The 23,556-nt window shown below is 35.0% G+C and overlaps 1 protein-coding gene across 25 annotated transcripts in view; it reads right to left on the bottom strand.

The window, feature by feature from the left end:
• LOC117418161 (RNA binding protein fox-1 homolog 1) overlaps nucleotides 1-23,556 on the bottom strand; it is a 790,080-nt gene that overhangs the window by 215,550 nt on the left and 550,974 nt on the right. Inside the window, exon 1 of one of the 25 annotated variants that reach the window (XM_034030819.3) lies at nucleotides 22,249-22,610. The exons of the other annotated variants lie outside the window; for them this stretch is intronic. Within the exon in view, the coding sequence (XP_033886710.2) occupies nucleotides 22,249-22,266 (18 nt within the window). The 5' untranslated portion in view covers nucleotides 22,267-22,610. Of the gene's footprint in view, nucleotides 1-22,248; nucleotides 22,611-23,556 lie in introns of those variants that run through there. 25 annotated transcript variants of the gene reach the window in all.

The raw sequence follows: 23,556 nt of genomic DNA, 5'->3' as shown, positions 1-23,556 counted from the left end.
TTAGTTCAGAGACTGTAGATTACACCCTTACTCTGGTCCCACCGCAGTCGGATATGTGACAGACTACTGTATATATATTTATAAAATGGCTTGGATAAATTAAGTGCTGTGATTGGCTGAACATGATCACATGACCGTGCGGTAATAATTGTCTTACTGCACGGCTATGACATCACAGACCAACTCACTTACCTGATCTATTAATATTACTACGCCTTTATAAAAATAATTAAGGATACATAATACATTTCTTTTTTCCTTAAAAAAGCTAGTTTGGGGGCTCCCGAGTGGCGCTTCCAGTAAAAGCACTCACTGGATGCGCTTTATAGCCTGGACGTCGCGAGTTCGAGTCCAGGCTATTCCACAGCCGACCGTGGACGGGAGCTCCCAGGGGGCAGCGCTCAATTGGCCGAGCGTCGCCCGGGGGGAGGGAGGGTTAGGTCGGCCAGGGTGTCCTCGGCTCACCGTGCACCAGCAACCCCTGTAGTCTAGCCGGGCGCCTGCGGGCTTGCCTGTAAGCTGCCCAGAGCTGCGTTGTCCTCCGACGCTGTAGCTCTGAGGCGGCTGCACTGTGAGTCTGCAGAGTGTAAAGAAGCGGGCGGCTGACGGCACACGCTTCGGAGGACAGCGTGTGTTCATCTTCGCCCCTCCCGAGTCAGCGCAGGGGTGGTAACGGTGAGCTGAGCCTAAAAATAATTGGGTATTTCAAATTGGGGAGAAAATAATAAAAAAACTAATTGGCAATGACTAAATTAAAAAAAAAAAAAAAAAAAAAAAAAAAAAGCTAGTTTGTGTAATTATTTTCAATAATTTTTTTTTGCCATTTTATAAGCAAAATAACCCACTCCAGGATGTGAGGTAACACAGTTATTACCGCACATCCTGGGTGGTTGAAGGCACTCGGGATAAGGTCTCGTGCCTCACAACGCACCTAGGGCAGGCGCTAATAATTGTCTTACCACACACGCTGTCGTGGGTTATTTCTTACATTAACTATAAGGCATGTACCATGCTATTTCAATACTTGCTGGAGGTGTACAGTACATTGACTGTTGGTAATTTATACAATTAAAATATAGAAAGTAGAATATCAAAGTAGAATTCACTCTACTATCGTCTCCCAAAGCTTAGGTAAGTTTACCTGCCAGAGATCCATCCTCCCACTTTGAAACTGTATTAACGCTAAATTACAAAAATGTATTATATAAAATGTAAAATTGTATGTAAAATTGTATTTTAAATGATCTGGCCCAAGACAGCTTGCACATTGAGTGCAACATTTTGAAAGAGATGAATTGAGAATACAATAGTAAAACCCTTCATGCTCGCAATTGACTATTCCCGATACCTCCAGTATGTTCCCTGCATCAGGAATCACTTGTACACATTTAGGCTTTAGTGCATAACACAACTTTGTGATTTGTGTCAAATTAATCTTTAAGGGTAATACAGATCACATACAAGGAATACAGACCATTTGATTAATATTCCAAATGGGTCGCTAAAACGCAAATCAGATATCATATGGTTATATATCACTAAAGATGCGGAAATGCAGTATTTTCTTTTTATATCCAGTGACTGGCCCTTAAACATGGACCCTGCCCCTTTAATGGCTGTGGAGGTTCGACAGAGCCCACAGTGTAATTGCATATTGCTAATTGAAAAATGTTAATCGTGTCATATTCGAGGGCAGACAGGGTTAAATTGGTAAAATTGCAATTCATTTAGGACCTTATCTCTTGTTAGAATGAACCAGATGATTAATCCTTGATATTCTTTAGGGAGTCAGAGAATATCAGCAATTAAATTAACAACTACAAAGTTTATGCTCTGGGATTCGAAAAATGAAAGACAGAGACACTTTAATATTTCACAAGTTGTTACCTTAATTACCTTCTTATTGCCTCTGTCTCTTCTCCTTAATTACAAAAAACACACCCCATAGTACTGGAGGAACCCTTAATTTGCTGTAGCTCGGCAACTGTGTAAGAAATGTCACCAGAGCTACAAAAGTCATAAATCTTACTTTGTGCATGCTCATTGAGAATACATTGTTCTGCTGTACCTAGTCGCAGCGTTCATACTGCAAACTGCTGACAAATTTCCATTTCCCTACAAACAATCTATAACGTCCATCAATTCTCTGAGCTGTAAAAAAAGGCTTTGCCACAACAACAACAAAAAAAGGCAAAAAAACATGCATAAATAAGGAGAAACTTTTCTGTCTGAATTCCTTTATACAGTATACTTACTTCATAATATTAAACTATTATTATAATGGTAGTAGCATATAGTACATAGGGCCAGATAAGTCTGGACACCAAAATTAAATGTGCTTCCTTTTTCAGGAAAGGAAAATCCAAATTGTATTGTTAAAAAACTGTTCACAAACACCCTTTGACTTCTTAAATGAACCTTCTGAATTGCTTGTTACTAGTTTTGTAACATTACTAGATTCGCCTTTCATAAAAATGGTACAAATTACCTTTTGATACAGTACAAAGGTGAACGTAAAATAAATCATCAATTCAATGAAATTAATAAATGTGCTGTCTGGTACATGTTATCCAGGAAGTAGAGAAAACCAATGGTGTTTTTATTGCACTATCGATGTCTTGTGCTGTGTCTGCATCTCTGAATTAATCGACCATTTGAGGGGGCTGTCACCGTTCTACTGCCATTTTGATATGATGCAGATCGGGTGATGTTGACTAATGGTGACTTTATTTACGTATGTAATTTGTGTGAGGAGACTCTATATATGGTTACTGCCTATGGTTAAATACCTTTGATACAGTTACAGTAAAAACTGTAGTTCATTTTCATTTGCAGTGTTTGTGAAAATTGACCTCAGGAAGGCTTAATGTTGTTCTGGTTGTAATAAATAGGATGTTAAATTTAGATCTGGCATACAGTAGAATTAAGAGAATTAATACTATCTGAGCGGTGCTAATTGTAAATCAATTGCAGTTCAGTTATGCATACCGTATATGTTATAAACTATATTTTAAAGAATACCAATCATTGAAAAGGATGGTCTTAAGTCCAATGTCATGAAACCTGTTTTTCAAAATATAGATTTTTGTTTTAGCAATCATACTTAATGGCCATCTTTGTTGACCTACCTGGAATGCACATATGACCTTCTGGCTCTGAGGGGAAGATAGCTTAATCAAGGAGTTTGACTAAAATGCACCAGCTATGGTGACAGACTATGAAGAAGTAATGTGATACTGTGTCATCCACAGTTTTTCATAAACACAAAAGTTTGTAATCTTGGGCAGTTGTACATGAAATGTGATGTGCTGTGTTTAAATCTGCTCTGCCAAAATTACTTTTATAATATATTAGTGTAGATGTATGACGGCTTTAAGCAGTGCGAGTACAAAGACAAACGCATAGCAGTCCACTAATATTATCATATTTTATTCAGATGGAGATTAAATTTTTAAAACTAATAATAATAATAATAATAATAATAATAATAATAATAATAATAATAATAATAATAATAAATCATAGTTGCAGTAGTCATAATATGTGTAGTTGTAGTTATATGTTTTCAATTAAGTTTTTTCTTTTTCTTTCTCTGGATACCTACTTTTTTGTTTAACCTTTACACAGAAGCGTGGCATTTTATAGACTTAAGAGTTTACCTGGAAATATGTGGGTCTTCAGAACAAATCTGGAAGAACAACACGTTCCTAGAAGACTAAACAGTCAGTGGGGGTATGCTCAACTGATCTACACAGTGGCTGTTCTAAACACTGCCATTGAAATCCTTAAAAAGGGGAGAACCAAGGAAATGAAAATGAAACACCTAAGAGTGCATCTGCCTCTTTAGTGCATTTCAGTATGTAAAGATATGTAAAATTCCAGGGAAGATCTTATATAGTGATTTAAATGAATGGTGGTATTTTGATCCACTAATGTTTAGATCAATTGAATACAGCCCATTGTTTGCTGGCTGTGAATACCCTATTAGAAAATGTATAAAAGCATGTATTGGTAAGTGATCCATTGCAAGACTGTGGCATACACCTAACAAGCATTATTTGGTTAGATGCTTCATAAATGCTTTTCATTAGAGAGAAAAAAAAACCCTCTTAATAAGCACTAAAACGTGTTACAATATAGCTGAATTCCAAAATGCTGCTTGATTTCTCTCTTTGCGGATTTCGATAGCAAAAACGTACATCCTTAAACATGGTCTTCCCAGTGTATTAGCAAAGCCTCATTGATCTTCCCCAAAAAAGTCAAAAATCTTAATAAATTTCATCTAGGCCTTTACTGAAGCTAGAAAATGCATTACACTCCCCCACCAATAGCGTTTTTTATTATCACGATTGTATTTGCTGGGCAGTCAATTTTATCCAGCATAACAAACTGCAGAGTGCTAAAGTGATTTCCTGCATTTCTGCAGAGTGTGTATTAAATTTTGTGAGCCATAATATTTAACTTCAAATATTGCAAGACTTGGAATTGAATGCGGGTGAACCTAATGTTATCAACCTGACAAATACACTGAAATATTAACTAAGCATGGCTTTTATTTATAAAGGAACTTACAATTCCACCCATATCTGACTGCTGATTTCAAGATAAACCACTTAAAAAAATATTACGCAGTCTGAATATGAGAAGTCACACTGCATTTGCGGTTCTGAGCGGTATGCATATTATTATTATTACTATTATTATTATTATCAGCACAAGCCATTTTAAAACAAATCATGAATGACATTCCAACTCAAAGTGCCACAGCACTTAATCAAATCTATGTAATAAAAACATTTAAAAAAAACACTTGTTGAACTGATTTGATAATAAATGTGTACACTAGAAAGGTTTTCATGCACCCGTAACCCTTTCCAAAAACTAAGAAAAAAGGTGTGAATGCTTAAATTGAAACTAGATTCGGACATGCAGTATGCCAGTGGACATTACCTGTAATGGAGAAGATATTCCATCTGATAAAAGGGGGGTATAAAAAGGCTTCTCTAGAAACCAGAAGCAAGGGACATTTTTAATAGCTATGAACTATTATAGCTAGAATGCAGTTTATTAGGATTCATATTATTAACAGGAGCCAAATAGCTTAAAGTGGAAAATTACATGCTTTGATGGGTTCTATCCACAAGGCAGGAAATGGCCAAATTACTACCAAGGACCTATAGGAACACAATGTATACTCATACATCCCAAACCAGGATCAATGTGGTCAATGTGCTATACCATACTGCCTCTCTTCACTCCTAGCCGAGGCCATTCAAAAAAAAAAAAAAAGATATTCACAAATTCAGGTAAAAATCCTGAGGTCATCTTAAATAGGCAATTAAGAAACGTCTTTGTATCTTGGATCTATATCAAAATGAAATCTAAATAGACTTTACAGTATTTTCAAAATCAGGTTTAGAAAGAGAATAAACAAAATCAAATGTAGCATGGAGAAGGATCTGGTTAAAACAGCGTATTTCTACACAATGTACTCCATGGGTTACAGTTTTGAGTTCAATTGCTGGTGTTTTCATCTCTCCAGGGAAGATCGGACCATGATGAAGATTCCTGGAGAAAGAAGCCATTTCAATCAGTAATTTACAATATGTGCTGTGTGTTCTATAATGTCAATATTATTCCAAGATTTAAACATCATTTTGCAAACACACATTCTGGTAAACTGTAATTTAGTGATCATGCTGAATGATTTTTAAAATTAGAATTGTATCACTGCCTAAAAGATGTACATTCCTTTAAATAATTCAAATATTGTAGCAGAAAACGCATCCCCTTACAGTGTTACTGTTTATAATTCTATTTTTGGTTGGCCCAATATTGTCATTGTCTTCTTACAAAGTCCAATTAAAATGGTTTGCACATCTCTAAATAAATATAATATAAAATAATACAAAAAAAAATGTATAAGCAATGATCTAATACTTTAGATAATTGATTATATTACATTAAGTAAATGGCTTCCTTGATACTTACAGTACATGTTTTACCACTATAGGAAGCCCCTGATCCTTCTTAAAGACCACATGTATAGTTATTTGTATTTACACACATAGGCTCCTGTTGGACCTTACCTAAGAGATAATTACTGTATGGACTTTGAAATACGATAGCAATAAGTGAAGGTCTCGGAAAAATGCCCCAGTTGCCCCTCAATCCCTACAAAGCCACAAAGGTGGAGGAGAAATGCATTTTGCATTTATAATAAACACAATTCAAAAGCTAAAGTTACATAATTATTATATCAATGCAATAACATGCAAAAAAAGTCTACAGAGAAAAAAACAGGCACATTTTTTAAAAATCTATTTTGGTTTCAATTCAGTCCTACAGAGTTAATGGTCTATAAATAATTATAGTTGACAGTTGCTGGTCGAAATGAGGGACAGTTAACTCAGCTGTCGAAAAGGTATTTAAACCTTGTGTTGGTTAGAACCGCACAACCCTTTTTTATTTATATGTTTAATATGCCCATTTAAATAAGGAAGTATTGTGGGAATGCAGTGCAATTAATTGCATTTCACACAGCTATGTAAAGGATGATTTCTCTGAAGAGAAGGTTGTAAAAAAAAAACCCTTTCCATTTTTTTTTTAAATCTGTAAATTATCCCCACGCACACGGAGGTCCTTTCATCCAAAACCAACATTGTGTCTTTAGTAGACCAGCCCCCTCGCTCCCATTATCAACCTGCATTTGTGTCAGCGAGGTAACCGCACACTTCACACTTCCGTGGATTGAGCTAATAGCACTGCTTTTTCAGTGCTGAGATTTTAATTAGCTCATAATTCTGTCACCAGCTCCTAAAATATTTATTTTCATGGAGTGCAGTTCTGTAACTTATGAATTAATGTAATGAAACAGAAAAGAGCAGGGCTGGTATGATTGGATTCTTAACAAAAAAAAAAAGCTGAATAAAATGGTGCACTGCCATGAGGCGCACATTAATGTGTAGAGCCTTCATTTATTTGTGTAATGTCGAGCGATAAACAGTTCTCTAGCAATGAGAAATGCCTTTTTGGTTTATGGTATAAAAACAACAGCAGTTGTCTCAGTGGTAAATCGTGCATGTTTGCCCTGGAATGAGAAACAAATTCAATGTAACTGAAAGAACTGTGAAATATGAAATATTTAATAACATATGCGGCTCATAAGTTCATGTTTTATGCACCAAACAAGGAGGGGTCTATTTAATTATCTAAACAGTGGCTGGTCTTAATACCGCCATCCTAAGATTTACAAACCTGTTTTATCGTAGACCTTATTTATCTGTATTTGTTTTGTATGTAGTAATGTTAACGAGGGGGGTAAACCCCAGCTGGATTAATATGAAGTTAAATAGCATCATTTTTTTTTTTTTTTTAATCCCATTAAAACAGATTCCTTACAAACAAGCCATGCTTTAATTTGCACACTTTTACCAATATGAATTGGAAAAGTGAATCAGTTTGTTTCCTTTTAAAATTACAGCAGAACGGTAACAAATCAAAAGTCAGAAATAACAATAGATCGCTTTGATATACATTACATCGTGTGTACAGTACTGTGTAACTGGAAAAAAACGTAATGCTAGGATGCTTTGAGATACCTATTCAAAGATGCAATTAATTTGCTTTGTCATTTTATATTTTATATTGATATTAAACATACTTATACTATACATCTGTTCTAAAACCAAATGCATGCAGGTTCAAAAGTCACTAGATCAGTTTTTGTGTGAGCTGTACCAGCCATTCATAAGAAAGAGATGGCATAGTTGGCTTTGGGTGTCAGAAAGGGAGCTGTCATAGCAGACCTATAATAATGACACCAACTATACCATCCTCTTCCATATGGTCTGCTGTTGTTACCCATCAAGACGTGTTTCTCTATTGGGCATAAACGCATAGAGCCTTTATGCCCAAGGGAAGAAAAGTAATTGATAAACATTTAACTCACTATTTTAATAATTTTATATTTTGGCTTCCTCCTGCTTCAGACAGCAAAAATAAAATAACAAGGTTCATGACAGCTCTTGACCTTTCAGGCAGGTTAGAATCTGCAATAAAATCTTTCTGAAAGCATCCTGTGCTGTTAAGTCTCTTGTGATGAAAAGTCATGTTTCCTGGGATTGTGCAACAAACCACAACATGTTTATTACTTCATTTGGACCACTGTGGGAAAACTACAGAACGGCCACTTCTGTCATTAACTTGAATATTACTATTATAAAAAAACAAATCAAATATTCTCCATGGAAGAATACATTTCCACAGCTCCACGACTTGTTTATTTTCACGTGGACAGGAGTCATATAAGACGCTTCCTTCCTTCATATATTAGAAAAACAACAATGAAAAACATTTGGGGATCGCATACATGATCATGATACTTTTTTCTTACCAATTTCTGTTAACTTTTGGAAGTTTAGGTTGATATTTGGAGGAGGGATTATTGAATGATTGTTCTCTCTCTAGGATTATTGAATAGTTGCCCATTAGATCGTTCCTATATAAATATCAGGTAAACTCACCTGGGTGTTGCCGTCACAATCCCAGCTGTAGTCTTACCCTCCACCTCCCCAACTTCCACCTTAATGCAGGCAGTCCCCCTGGCGGTGGGGGGGAGGGAGACGGACGTGGCTTCGTGACAGTCCACACTGCTGATCCTGGCATCGCCAATCAGTTCCTCTTTCAGAGGGTGGTGGCTTCTTCATCTCCCCTTAACAGGCGGGACCAGCGGCCAAATTGCCCTACTTCACCATTCCCATACAAGCAGTCATGATCCCAATATTGAATTAAAATAGATTAATTGGTTTGTGTTTGCAATTATTATCCTGATTTTGGATCAATTCTGCTAAAGAGACCTTCCACTACTACCCAGATTTGATGAATGTATATTGGATTGTATCTTGTATTGTTTTAATTGTTGTATGTAAAGCATTGCTGTGTATTCCTTTTGGAATGCACTTAGATTCCCAATTTTATAGAAGTAAATCAACCAAACATGAATAGTTCCCCATCAACAACCTGTTTTCCAATCTTGAGCACCACTTCAACCCCCTATCATCTTCCGCACTGAGTAATGTTTGCACCACAGGTTGCTCAATTCTATGATGTAGCAAAAAGTAGCAAATGCAGAATCTAGCACAGGACAGCACACAACGCATCGTGTCTATGTTATAACTAGGGTTTTATTAATTGTATTTTTCGGTGCTAATTTTTAGCTATTTTCAAGTTTTATTTAAAGCGTCTTTTGTGTCAAAATATGTAAAGTAACTCGACAGTACTTGCACACTTAAGTAGTACCTTCTTTCCTTTGCTGTCTTCCACAACGAAATCTCTACGGTGACAGGCACATTCTTCTGGGGTTTTTGTGTGAAGGCATTTTTGTACATTTTGCCACAATTCTGTTTTAAATCCTTTGTATCTTAATACAGCTTTAAATCCCGCTAACAAGCCTCCATCCTGATTGTAATCTCGTTTTAAATCTCGCAAGATGAGTCTCCAATAGAAATGTAGGAATGTGCTGTCACTCAACAGTTGGTGCAGGTTTAAAGTATTCAGAACAAATCAATGACAGATACAAGTCAGGAAGATGGGACATTGCTTTTGGAAAATGTATTTATTATTTTTGTAGTAGGGAAAAGGGTAAAGTCAAAGTGAACTGATTAACCATTTCCACAGTTTTTCTGGTGTTTTCCGGTGTTTATTGGCTATCAACCGATTTCATTTATTTTGTATCGGGGGTGTTTTATCGGTTAAAACCGAAAATCAGAAGCCCTAGTTATAACATATTGTGCTATATATTGTAAGACACCAGGATTTCTCAGCAAGCACTCCTCACGCTAATTTTTCTGATGGCCAAGATTTTTTTTGCATTTACCATTTTTTTTATGTAAATTGGTTACTTAAAAAAAAAAACCAAAACGATTCTAATACAAGAATGCAATAGGACTATACTTATTGTGGCACACCAAGCCGTTCTACCCTAGTTACTGTGGTAATGAAAAGATTGAAATGGGCTTCTATACACCCATCAGATGCATGCAGATGTACTGGAGCTCATCCTTCAGTAAAGTTGGATAGGTCAGCAGGCAGGTCTGAAGATGTACATGCATTTAAAATGTAAAATCCATTCATTATGAAAATGGTACACATTCATTTATCTTAGACTAAAAGTATTTTAGAAGGATCAATTTAAAATCAATGCACCATTGAATAATTTTCAATACTGGATTAATCAACAGATTAAAACCAAATACAGAGGAAATATAATTGCAAGCACTCAGTGGGTTTGGATTTTGGGTTTTAGAATGAACCGGACAGAGAAAAAAACATTAATGGTATGCCTTTAATTGTAACACACACAAACGCACACGCACACTCATATATATATATATATATATATATATATATATATATATATATTTGTATTTTAATATTAATCTGGATAAATAATGAGAAAGATATAATTCTTTATGTGACAAATTGGTTTCTTCAATTATTTAGTTAATTGCAAATTATTAAAACAGTGATTTGAAAGTATAGCAATAGTAAGATTAATGTGAATTCACCTCAAATAAATAAATAAAATAAAATAAATACATAAATAATTCAATGCATGTATTTTTCAGACCTGGCTATTACATCAAGACTCAATATCTTGTTTACAGACCGGTCAATAGTGATGATCAAGCTGTAGATTTAAGGAACAGAAGGAATACGTACCCAATATGCATATTATTAAGAAAAGAATCTGACTGTCTAGAATGAATGGACTTTGCATTTCACAGGGACAAGTACATTGTCAGACACAATCAATCGATCACTGCATAATTATTATTGCAAATGATCCATATCCATTCTGCAGTCCTTAAGGGGGATTTAATGAAGCAGTAAGCACATCAATAATAAGACCTACTTTGCTTCCTGCATTTCCCTTTTCAACTGCTTTTGTTCGGCTTTTGTTTTTTTTAATTCTGTTACTACCCTCTGCAATGGTACCGAATTTGCAATATATATGAATATATACACATATCAATTCTAATATACATGTATTTAAATATGCAGTATGTTTATATAGACAGTTGACCACATTGTACTGCAGAGCGCTCAAACTTGGAGGATGGGGGCACCAGACCCTCATGATTCAGAGACAGCACATTCAATACATATGAATATTGTTGCAAGTCAGTATTAAGATTTTCACAGCTGCAAAGCAAAATGGCACTGCATATTTATATACAGTATTTTATGGAACACCTCTTGTTCTCCATAGGCAGCTACATGTTTGACAGTTCCACATGCTAGCCAAATATAACCGTGCATGGAATTCCAGTGAGTTAAGACATTCCCCATAAAAGAGTGTGCAGCTTTTATTGGGTCTTCATGGCACCAAAATTGTAACACAAGACAAATCCCCTTTTATACTGTTAAATGATGTTTCTTATGTATTACTACAATGCGCTTTTCTTTGTTGTCATTGAGTCTGTTCTGTATGCTGGCGACACTCTTTTATATGAGCTCATCATTAAAGACAATTCCCTTATAAATGACTTAAAGGGGTTGTTGCTAATTCCATCAATCATATCTGCCGCACTCTTCCTTTTGTTATTTAGGTTTCTTGTGCAGTTTTGAAAAAAAGACATTTAGCATTTAAAAAAAGGTAAAAGAAAGCACTACATTTACATGCCATACCATTTTCTGTTTTGAGATTGTGAGGCGCGTATTAAAATATCTATACCACTTCCAAAATAATAAGAACAGCACAATGAAGCATTGATTTTAAAGGTTGACTACAGGTCTGGCTCACAGAACTATGGGGAAAAGACCTTCACTTAGAGAGAAGAACACCTGATCCTGTAATCCTGGTTATAAGGAGGCTGTGTGGTCCAGTGGTTAAAGAAACAGGCTTGTAACCAGGAGGTCCCCGGTTCAAATCCCACCTCAGCCACTGACTCATTGTGTGACCCTGAGCAAGTCACTTAACCTCCTTGTGCTCTGTCTTTCGGGTGAGACATAGTTGTAAGTGACTCTGCAGCTGATGCATAGTTCACACACCCTAGTCTCTGTAAGTCGCCTTGGATAAAGGCGTCTGCTAAATAAACAAATAATAATAGAGCAGCACAAAGAGGCAACACCCTGCTATTGTAGGAAGAGAGATGCAAACTACTGCAGCAGAGACTTTACTGTGAGGTACTTCATTATTTAAAAGAAGTTCACACCAAATGGTCTCTTCCCCAAACATATTTAACTTTACAGAAAGATAACTCTTTGATAACTGATAACTGGTTCAACCTCAGATGAATATGTAATTATGGGCTTTCCTCCATAAATTCGCAAAAAGGGGGTGGAGATGCAGAGTGCAAATCCGGGTTCTCAAATATTATAATGAGATGTATGAAAGCTGCAGACAATTGCATCCATTTTTTAAGAACTTTTGAAAGAATGTTTTAAACAGTTGCAATTGTTGCTGGCCAATGCATTTTTGAGGTGAACAGCGAAATACCTATGTTGGCCTAAAAGCAGGGTGTGCTTACAAGCTTTGAAAACAAATTTCTATGACATTTCTGGTTTCCCCAACGTGTGGGGAGCAATAGGCTGCACACATGTGGCGCTAACCCTCCAGCTCATTCTGAGCATCTGTATAGGAATAGGAAACACACCTATTCTATTAATGTGCAGGTGGTTTGCACAGTTTAGCACTGCATCCCTGACTAACTTAAATACAAACGGACAGTATACATTTGGCTTATAGGATACACATGATAATATGAAACAGTGGTATAATGCAAAATTTGTTGCTGGTCCCTTGAAATTCGTATTAACGTGAATAATTCACTGTGCCCTGTAAGTATCATAACTTGTCAATGCGGCACCATGATATATTTTGTGTTAATTGACTAGGCTGCCAAGTTAATAATAATAATAATAATAATAATAATAATAATAATAATAATAATAATAATAATAATAATAATAATTACAAATAAAATGCTAAAATCATTTAGTTTCAATTTAAAATACTATTGTATTTGCATTGTACACCAATGTGTGCAATGCAGCAGCATGATTTATTTGTGTTACCGGTAGCCTACAGGCTAAAGTAAACAGAAAGTGTGCTAGGTATGTATTTGATTTTACTACTGCACTGTACAGTGTACAAGCCTACTGTACAGATTTAGATATTTTTTCATAATATAATGTGTACCCTACCCAAAACACATGTGTGTTATTTCAGCACAATTATTTATAAATTTAAAACACATTGAGCACTATAAATGTATGTGTGTGCAACTTTTTTTTATTATTTTTTTAAACCCAACACCTTCTAATATCGGACAAACATATCCACTTTAGCGATAGGCTATTGTATGATTATGAAAAGCTTTTTGAAAGAAACACATTTTTTATTTGGGGGTGAAGCTGGGGGCCCCACTATAGATTCGGATGGGATTAAACTGCCTTTCATTTTTAAAATAGGTAAAATGAAGACGGAACAGAATTCATTATACAAATGACATTTATATTTTGATTCTTGCACCCTTGCATACATAGATGTTTTCCTTCAGGCACCCTCTGCTCTAACAAACCACAACTCAACTCCTGCTATTTATTTGAACAATGTTGCTCGACTCTCGTAATGTATAATGCTAGAGATCTCATTAAGAAGACCCAACAAATATTTAAATTAGTATACTGCGTCTGTCTTCATTAACATATTTTCTCTTAGTACATACGCTAACATGTTTACTTTATTGAGTATGGTAACGAGAATGCAAATGGTGCTATGTCTGCTCTGCGACTGGCCCATCTTAGTACACCTACCCCTCAGTTAGTTCCGGTGGTTTCTTAATGGGAATGTAATAATAATTATAATAATTCCATTATCCAAGTAAATCAATTTTCTGAACACCCCCAGGTGCCATTTAGTTTATCACATACTAAACTTAGTCAAGAGTATCCAGAAGTGGTATCTATACATTATTCAGACTTTTCAGCTCCCCCTTTTCCTGTTCAATTCTTATTCCATCGGTCACATACTAAACCGATGTCCAGTTGGCGGACATTAAAATCCCTTGACACTCTTAAAGATGAGTAGATGTGTTAACCCTGATTCCCTTACAGAATTCCGATATAGGTCAAAAATGTGGGCTGACTAAAAGTACCCCCCCTTTACCCCACTGCCCAGGAGTATTTTCTTCAATTACTCTTTTATTTCAGGAAATGCTACATATAAAAGAAAAACTTGTTGTTTTTTTAACCCCATGAAGAGGTGCTTTTAATTATCTTATTTTTTTATTTACATATATTTTAACTGAACTGGCAGAAGATATTCCTATTGACGTGTGTTTGTGCCTGCAAACCGAATTACCTTTAAGGAAGGTAAAGAAACTGGAAATCAAATACTGCAGGGTCTCTAATGAAACAGAATCTACTGAAGGGTACACTATGGAATGTAGTAAACAGTTAACCTGGAATCACATTTTAATTAAAAAACTGAACAAATGCAAGAACCACTGCAGCTTTATAACATCCGCTTTTGTGATTAGTTTGAATTCACAGTAAATTACAACATGCTGATTGACTGTGTCCTTTTAATGGACTTTGTGAGGCACGATGCAACTCCTAGTAATGTCAGACAGTCCATAAAGTCAGACAAGCTTGCTTAATCCAGACTGTTGGGCTTGCAGCATGCAGCAATTTCATAAACCTTGCAACTTCTGAAAAGTCCCTCATCCTTGCAGAAAAAAAAAACCTTTACACAAAGCAAGGTATTATCATTTATATCACTCTGCCACTTCTTTTAATTCCTGCCTTCATTCATTTCCATATGTCTCCACTAGTGTTGATGTGCGTTTGCATGTATGTGTTGTGAGTGAGCTGCCAGGATCCTTTGGTTTAATTTTTGACCTGCCTTTCATTCAAACCCACTTGTCTACATCCCTGTCCATTTGTCTGATCACCATGGTATGGGATGAATATAATATGCACCTCCATAATATAGCATTCTATTGAATAAAATGCTCTTGAAGATGCTTGAAATTCATAGCAAGGTTCTACGTTATTAAATTGTGCTTTGTTTTAGTATGTATGTGTGTTTCTGTGTGTGAGCTCATAATAAAGAGAACATATTTATTCAACAGCAGAAGCCGTGCAGATGGCAACAGACTAGGCAGCTACATGTTTTATTAAAAATCCCTGTGGAAAACAGAATGAGGATCATTGAGGCTTGTAAGCCACATGCTTTTTACAGGACATTTCTATTAACTGAATACCTAATTATATATATATATATATATATATATATATATATATATATATATATATATATTATATAGTAATTTTTTTTTGCATGTACACAAAAGGTTTACATGATTAAAATGTCTTTTATTTCAGGACATTTTGGACAAAAGCCCTTCTTCAGCTGTGTAGAAAGAAAAGTGCAGTAAACATTTTATTTTTCAAGAATTCTGCAGATCATGTCTTGAGATTGCATTTTTTGTGCTTCAAAAATAACATATGTGAAGTTAATAAAAAAGCGCAAAAAAAGTTATATTCTATAAAGGAATATTACATTTAGTTGCAGAGATGCAAAATATAACTGCCACATGTTCGTTTAGAGGTTTTGACAGCTGTACTATTTATGAATGGTTAACAAGTCCACACACTCCAACACACACACACACTCTCCTCCATAGAGATACTGTATAAAGCCACCTTACTGCAGTGTAATTCACATATGGGCAGCAGTGTGGAGTAGTGGTTAGGGCTCTGGACTCTTGACCGGAGGGTTGTGGGTTCAATCCCCGGTGGGGGACACTGCTGTTGTACCCTTGAGCAAGGTACTTTACCTAGATTGCTCCAGTAAAAACCCAACTGTATAAATGGGTAATTGTATGTAAAAATAATGTGATATCTGTATAATGTGAAATAATGTATAATGTGATATGTTGTAACAATTGTAAGTCGCCCTGGATAAGGGCGTCTGCTAAGAAATAAATAATAATAATAATAATAATAATAATAATGGTTTAGAACTAAGGGCAACCTTTATCAAATAATTAAATAAACTGTTTGGATAACCACCATCTAAATATCAACTTAACTAAGCTACACAATGGTGACTGCATTCAGAACACTAATGAAGAAAGGCTTGATTCAAGGATGGAGTTGTGATCATTATCATGGATGCCTTTCTCTACTCTTTCCCTTTGCATTTTCACTTGAACCTCACAGCCACAGCAAACCCATGTAGCTGCACTCTTTTAATAGCAGAGCCAGGGTCCGCATAACAAAACAGTCCCCATTACAGAGCTGCCACTGTTTCTATAGGTGATCCTGCAACTACATGAACTCATTAGGGTTAATAATTCAAGCCCGACAGGAGTGGTTTATTAGCAGGTATTTCCTAAACAACTCTTGGACATGAATTACAGTGGCATGTTGAGCGGGCAGGGTGACAGTGTGCGACCAGGTTAGCCATTTCGTTTTACACCATGTGTGTGTACTGACATTCAAAACATTAACATGCTCATTTTCATTAACCTTCGTCAGCATTTCTTACATCTCTGTAGGGCAGCTTTTTATTACAGCTGTATTAGGAGGCGAAGCAAAATCCCAGTATTATTTTCAAGGTGGACAACATTTGTAAGGCTTTTAAGGCTGTTGTTTTTGTATCTATAGGAAGACTTTCTTTAACTCAATACTGTATAAAACAAGCACCACTATCACTATTGATGTGGTGCGGTTCTGTGCCCATTCTTCTTCTCTTATCATTTCTTTTTAGTAGAGAGGAAGGAGTACATTGACTGAAAGCATGCATGCCAACAGTCCCTATATGGTTGGGACAGTCACGATTTCCTAGCAAATGTCCCGCGTCCCGATGCATAGGAAGAAAGTCCCGATATTTACCCATAGAAAAAACAAAAAAATTATTCTGCACAGCAGAGTTAGTGAAAATCACACGTTGTGCTCTTCGTGCGGCTGAGACATCTGCTGATACAAAGGTAAGAACGCTTCATTATGTCTATTTTTACTGTCATGATGGTCGTATGGTGTTGAGTTGGGGGGATACGTCTATTATATGATAATGAGTGCTTTTTGCATATGACCCCTCCCATGTGTATTATGTGTATGACCCCCCCCCCCCCCCCCTGCCCCCGGGACGAGCGTCCCGCTGAACAGTTTCCAAATGTTGGCAAGTATGTGAAAGCAGCCAGAAAGAGAGATACATCTTTAATCATTTATGATCTATTGGCCTGCCCCAGTTACTGAACAGAGTGGTCAGCAGAATTATGCTGCGAAACACAAAGCACTGTTTCTCACTACAGAAAAGAAATACAAATTCTTTGACTGCAGAGCATTGTTTGTCCTGAACAGCATTTTATTTTGAGAGATTAAGGTCAAGGTAAAGGTGAATAAGTGTCCAGTTAAGTAAGGAAGTAAGGGATAACACAGGACAGGACGTGGGTTGTGGTGCATTAGCTGCATTGCATTGGCTGTGGTTGGGTTGGAGGCACGAAGCGACGGGGGATAACTAGCAAAAACGGCTAAAATAACATTAAAACATGGCTAAAAACTTAGCGACTGTAAATATATATACTGCTTTTAGCGAAAATGATCGAGAAAAACAAGTAATAAGGCACAATAGAGTAGTAATACAAAACTATACTCAGGCTCTCCATTGCGAGTTTAATATGTTGTATATTGATAATTTATTAATTGAACTGTAATTAGACAACAATAAGTTATGCACGGTTTAAAACCCTCAGCAGCCAATCAGCTTGCAGCATCTGAACATTCCGTTTTATAATTGCTAACAAGGTATATTTGTTTTCATATTTTACTGAGCACAGTCTCACTATATTACAAGACTTTTGCTTTATAAAAAGCAGTAACAATTCAAGCTCATTTTGATTTGATATTCTTACATTAACTATTATTATATTGTGTTCACTTTTTTCAAAGCTCAGAATTGAATGCAGAAAAACGCAATACATATCACTTGACTCTTAATGTCAGTGTAAAAAAAGAACATAGTCTGCAAAATGTTTGACATCATGGTTTGATATAATTATGTATTTTGAGAAATCACATAATAATGCATTAATACCCATTTATTTCCTGAATTTACTGCGTTTCAGAAAATGTCACATTGATATACTCAACTGACTTCTTAACTTGCTCTAAAGCCTTTTATTCGGAAGGATGTCAAAACAGTATTCTATTTTCACACACAATTATCTTTGTATGGCTGAATAAAAAAAAAATGCAATTTGTGTTTGTGTACTTTGACTGAGGGTTTGTGTCAAAACAAATTTAATTTGCTGATGTGTTATCAACTACCGCTTACGTGCTCAATTGTTGCCAAGCTCAATTTAGATTCTGTAGAAATCTTAGGAGAGAAGGGAAGAAGGTGGCCCACTGTAATACTGTAATTATCAACTATGCAGAATTCAGACTTAGCTTAAATGTGCATCTGTGAAATAGAAACATATTTAATGAAATGAAATAATGAAATTAATGAAATTATATATATATATATATATATATATATATATATATATATATATATATGAAAAGCTTTCCAAATGCAAATACAAATAAGAAAAGAAAAAGGACATTTCCTTTAAAGTGCATCTTCATGTGACAACTACTGTAGGTACCGTGGCTTTTCATCCATCATTCATCAGTGTCTGTCACGTTAATAAAATATGCATTCTGCTTTAAAGCATTGGTTCACATTATCCTTAGTGCATATTTTAATATACAATTAAATGAATGTATATGTGTAAGCTAGACATATTAACCAATACTACTATGACTACTACTACGACTAATAATAATAAAAATAATAATAAATTCACTCAAATTCTTACACCTTAGCGCACTGACATTCACAAATGACTCTTGCAAAGCCGAGCAACGGGTTATGAGTCACCTTCTAATTCAGTTTCAAATTTGCAATTTCAAATTCTGAAGTAATATGCTGGTATTGGGTGCAATACCATTATCTAAAAGTATACTGTACAATACAATGATCTAAATGTCTGCATGACTGAATCACAGAATAAATACAAGCTCCAAGATGATGATGATGATTATTATTATTATTATTATTATTATTATTATTATTATTATTATTATTATTATTATTATTATTATTCTTTTGCCTAACTATAAGCATCAGAACTTCATTCATGTGACACAAGTACTATCCTGTGACTGGAATGTTAGGAATGTAAATCAAGTTAAAAACAGATCTGTTACCTTAAGCAAAAAGCCAGAAGCAAAAATACACCTTTTGGAGAAATCAAACTTCAGACTGTCTGGGAACACCCTTGCCTATCTTTCCATCAGAAACCATATTTATTAAAGGAAAATAGAAATATTTCTCTAAATAATAATAATAATAATAATAATAATAATAATAATAATAATACTAATAATAATAATTTATTTTCTATACAGTATAATGCAATAAACAAATAGCTGATTTATAACGTATAATATGTCATCTAAAATATATCTTGTAACTAACCATGTAGGAGAAAATCATTAAGAAGAAATACATAAGAGATGGCTCACACTACCAGTTAGTTATTTTCACAGACATCATATGTGAAAAACAAAACTAAACCGTGCAACACAGAATTACTGTATAATGAAATGCACTTTTAGAAAAATTGATTATACTAACTTCGCTAACACCCATAGTTTACCAGAGAAGATGCTTTGTAGTTTAAAATCCACTCTTGTCCCTGATGTAAGTGTCTGGATGTTTTCCCAGTTCCAAAATGTCAAAATAAATTCTGTGTGGGATCATCGTTTTAACTAGGTTCTGTCCAGCACTGTATGTGTGTGTTTTATCATTACATATTGGCATGGCATTACATCATAATAATAATAATAATAATAATAATAATAATAATAATAATAATAATAATAATAATGAAGCAGAGTACACCACTAAAGATGACTTGAGAACAAACTGTATTCAAGCTAAAATTGTTTGTGTCCTCACCTTTCGTTCTAGCTAGAACCTCGAACACGAAAGAAGAAGCTTAATAAAGTGTTGGATATTGTGTAAATACAAGGGGTGGGGAGGCTTTTTTTTTTAAACTTCACATTTAAAAAGGCATTACTAAAATACAGACTGCTTCAGGTATTACAGTCTCTCTGCTAGTAAAAATACACCCAGAAACAGAAAAGCACGGATGTCAGCTGTTCTTTTTTTAAAACACCACTGAGGGGTGGACTCGCTTTGGTTTGTGATGTCCGATCACTCCTATTGCAAGCATTGATCATTAGAATGTTTTAGTTAAAATATTGAATTCAATTATGTGAACACACCTATTTGAACAAATGCATTTTAAGTCCTATGTGGGATCCACAGAGCACAGATCAGTGTGAACACTGTAAATACATCTCTTCTTTATCGATTTGGGCAATTTGAAAATTAAATCACATGGATAACATATGAAAAAGTATATCAAAATCAAACTTTATTTTAAAATTTTAATTTTAATTTAAAAAAATAAAAATAAACACAGATATTTAAAGAGCTTTCACACCAGAAAGAGAATGGCTTTTGAGAATACATAAATAAACAAATAAATAAAACAACTCAAACTGAAATACCTTTCTTTAATGTTAATTTATTTTGTAGCCAGATTTAAATTAAGCCAGTGCACTAATTCAGATTTGTTCAAAGCGATTGGCTTTCATCTTCTGAGGCTCCTCTTGGAACAAGTCATCTGGTTGCTCTAAATGCACTGCATGACCGATTAGCTTGTGCAACGTTTCCTGAGCTAAGAGATTCAGTGATAATAGCAGGGACAGCAATAGGAAGAAGCATTGTTAGGAGTTTCCCTCCTCAATAGTTATGTCAATGCACCATTTTTCAGTTTTCTTATATTTGGTAGAAAGGTTAGGCAAAATCTTTAGACAATTATTAAAACTGAATACATTATTTGTAAATAATGAAATGAGTTATACTATAGCTTCTTAAATCTGGTTCACCAACATTTGATATGTGTATACTGGAGAGTTTGGAGTCCAGTCCACAGACCACATAGAGATATATCATACAAAACGATACAAAAAGAAAATGTATTTTAAGACATGTTAAAATATATACAATTTTTTATTTTATTTTACCAGTTTTAAAACACATTTATTTCATATAGCTTAAAATTGTGTTCACCTTATATAATGTAATGTCTATATATATATATATATATATATATATATATATATATATATATATATACACACACACACACACACATATATATATATATATTTATTTATTTCTTAGCAAAAGCCCTTATCCAGGGCGACTTACAATTGTTGCAAGATATCACGTTATTTTTACATATATATATATATATATATATATATATATATATATATATATATATATATATAATATTATACTTCCTTTCCATATTAATCATCTTTTTATTTAATTTGAGAGTGCACATCAAAAAGGACCGAATCAAAATAGAAATGATTAATATGGCTGTAAGTACAACTCTTTGATTCAACAACGAGAAACAAATCAGACACACGTTACCAGAGTACACCAACATCTTTCTAAAAGAGCAAGTCACTCCTCTAGCCTTGTGTGTAGTTAAAGTTGCACAAGTCAAGTTTGTGAGATGTGTGTACTTTTGAAACATTTAATGCATTTGAGTTATCTGACAAAGGCACATAGCAGTCAAGTGCCAACTGTTTGATTCTCCTGAGGGTATGATGTTGTAAAAAAAAAAAACCTTTCTAGTCCAACATTAGCTTATCAATATACATTTTTAAATAAGCAAAATACAGTAAAACTACTGCATGTACTGTATGAAAAAGATCCAATACATTAACTATGAAGTGTTCAACAGTTCTATATAGCACATTTTTTCTGAGGATGCAAACAATTTAAACTTGACAGAGAACATTGAACCCATTGTGCATCTTTGAAATCAATGAAAAGCAAGCCAAATAATAACAAACACTTATGCTGACTCACCAAACCAAATACATTCCCTAAGAGTATAGAAGAACTGACCATTTAATTAATAACAGCAAATTGAAATATGCTAATACTAATGTGAATTGCTGAACCAAGGCTACTCTTGCTTATTACACAAATCTGCTGAAAACATATATTTGCTGTTCTGTCGCTTAAAATGTTTTTACTAAGTCAATACACAAACCAAAGAGTAAAAACAAAAAGTCACAGAGATAAACACTACCTACCCACAAATACATCATCATCTTGAAATAGGAATCACGGGCTCCGACAGTGAACAGAATCTCCTGACTTAAGCAAGTTCTTCAGCTAAGATATTGAAACCACTGGGAAGACGCTCTTGCCCTTTTCTGTCAAGTGCTCACAGTTCTCTTCTTTTTATACAAGATTTTGTTTTATTTATTAGAATGACAGTTGTTCAGCAGCTCTTTTTGCTCGTGGGGAAAAAAAGGCTTCTGGCTGTCTTTCTCCCCTTATTTTCTTTCTAACTTATTTTACCCTTTTTTCTTCCTCTTCTTTATACTGACAAGCCTTGCTTAGGTAACAGTTCTTGCAGTGTCTTTTTAATGAGCAGGTCCGTGCACTAAGGCAGTCAGGAACAACTGTGCAGGCAAAAGTAAGCAAGGTGGTGATTGGGAGGGGAGGGGAGGGGAGGGGAGGGGGGCACACATGGACTACACACACACGCACACACACACACACACACGCACACACATGCCACTCCCTGGACTGCAAGCAGAGACTTTCTAGCCCCTAATTCAATAAAGAATTTGCATGAAAGTTCAATACCTTCTTATGGTAAAAGCAAGTTTATAAAAATGTTCTTAGCCAGGTAAGGTGAGGTCGCTGAGCGGTGAGATCTCAAAGCAATCTGCCCCTTTTCTTTTGCAAAAAGAAAAACCACAAGGTGACAAGCAGGGAAAGAACAGAAAAGAAAAAGAAAAAAAAAAAACCTATAGCTGCTCAATCCACATGCTATTGCCAAGCACGCTAAAGTCTCACCCTGCTTCCGCTTTATCTCTGTAAATGCACTCCAGATAAAAGCTGCAACCAGTCAGGTCAAGGCCTTCCACAATCTCACTGCGCTAACACTAAATTGTTCAACATACTTTTCTACAGCCATCTACTGACTTTAAGCTGCTACTGCTGCTGTGTGCACAGAGATGTGTTGTGAGGGAAAGTGTGCTTATAGACAGTGCATCCAATCCAGATTACAAATGCTATGGAAAACACTTACACATTACTGTAAATGGTCTCTTAGATTTATATATATATATGTGTGTGTGTGTGTGTGTGTGTGTGTGTTTGCTTGCTTTCTATGCATCTAATTAAAGTATTGTACCCTCAGTATATTTTACCAGGATACTTATTTTATTCATTTTTATTTCTTTATTAGTTTCATTATTATGTAGCTTTCATAACTTGCTCACATGCATTACTGAACTACTTTTAAATGTTTAAGAAAATTATAAATTATTATAAGTACAAATCTCCTGTCTGTGCAGGTCATTTCATATACAGTATGTTTAAATCAA

Source organism: Acipenser ruthenus, chromosome 13 (assembly GCF_902713425.1).
Source record: "Acipenser ruthenus chromosome 13, fAciRut3.2 maternal haplotype, whole genome shotgun sequence".
NCBI lineage: Eukaryota > Metazoa > Chordata > Actinopteri > Acipenseriformes > Acipenseridae > Acipenser > Acipenser ruthenus.
This window is presented reverse-complemented; position numbering and strand designations above follow the sequence as displayed.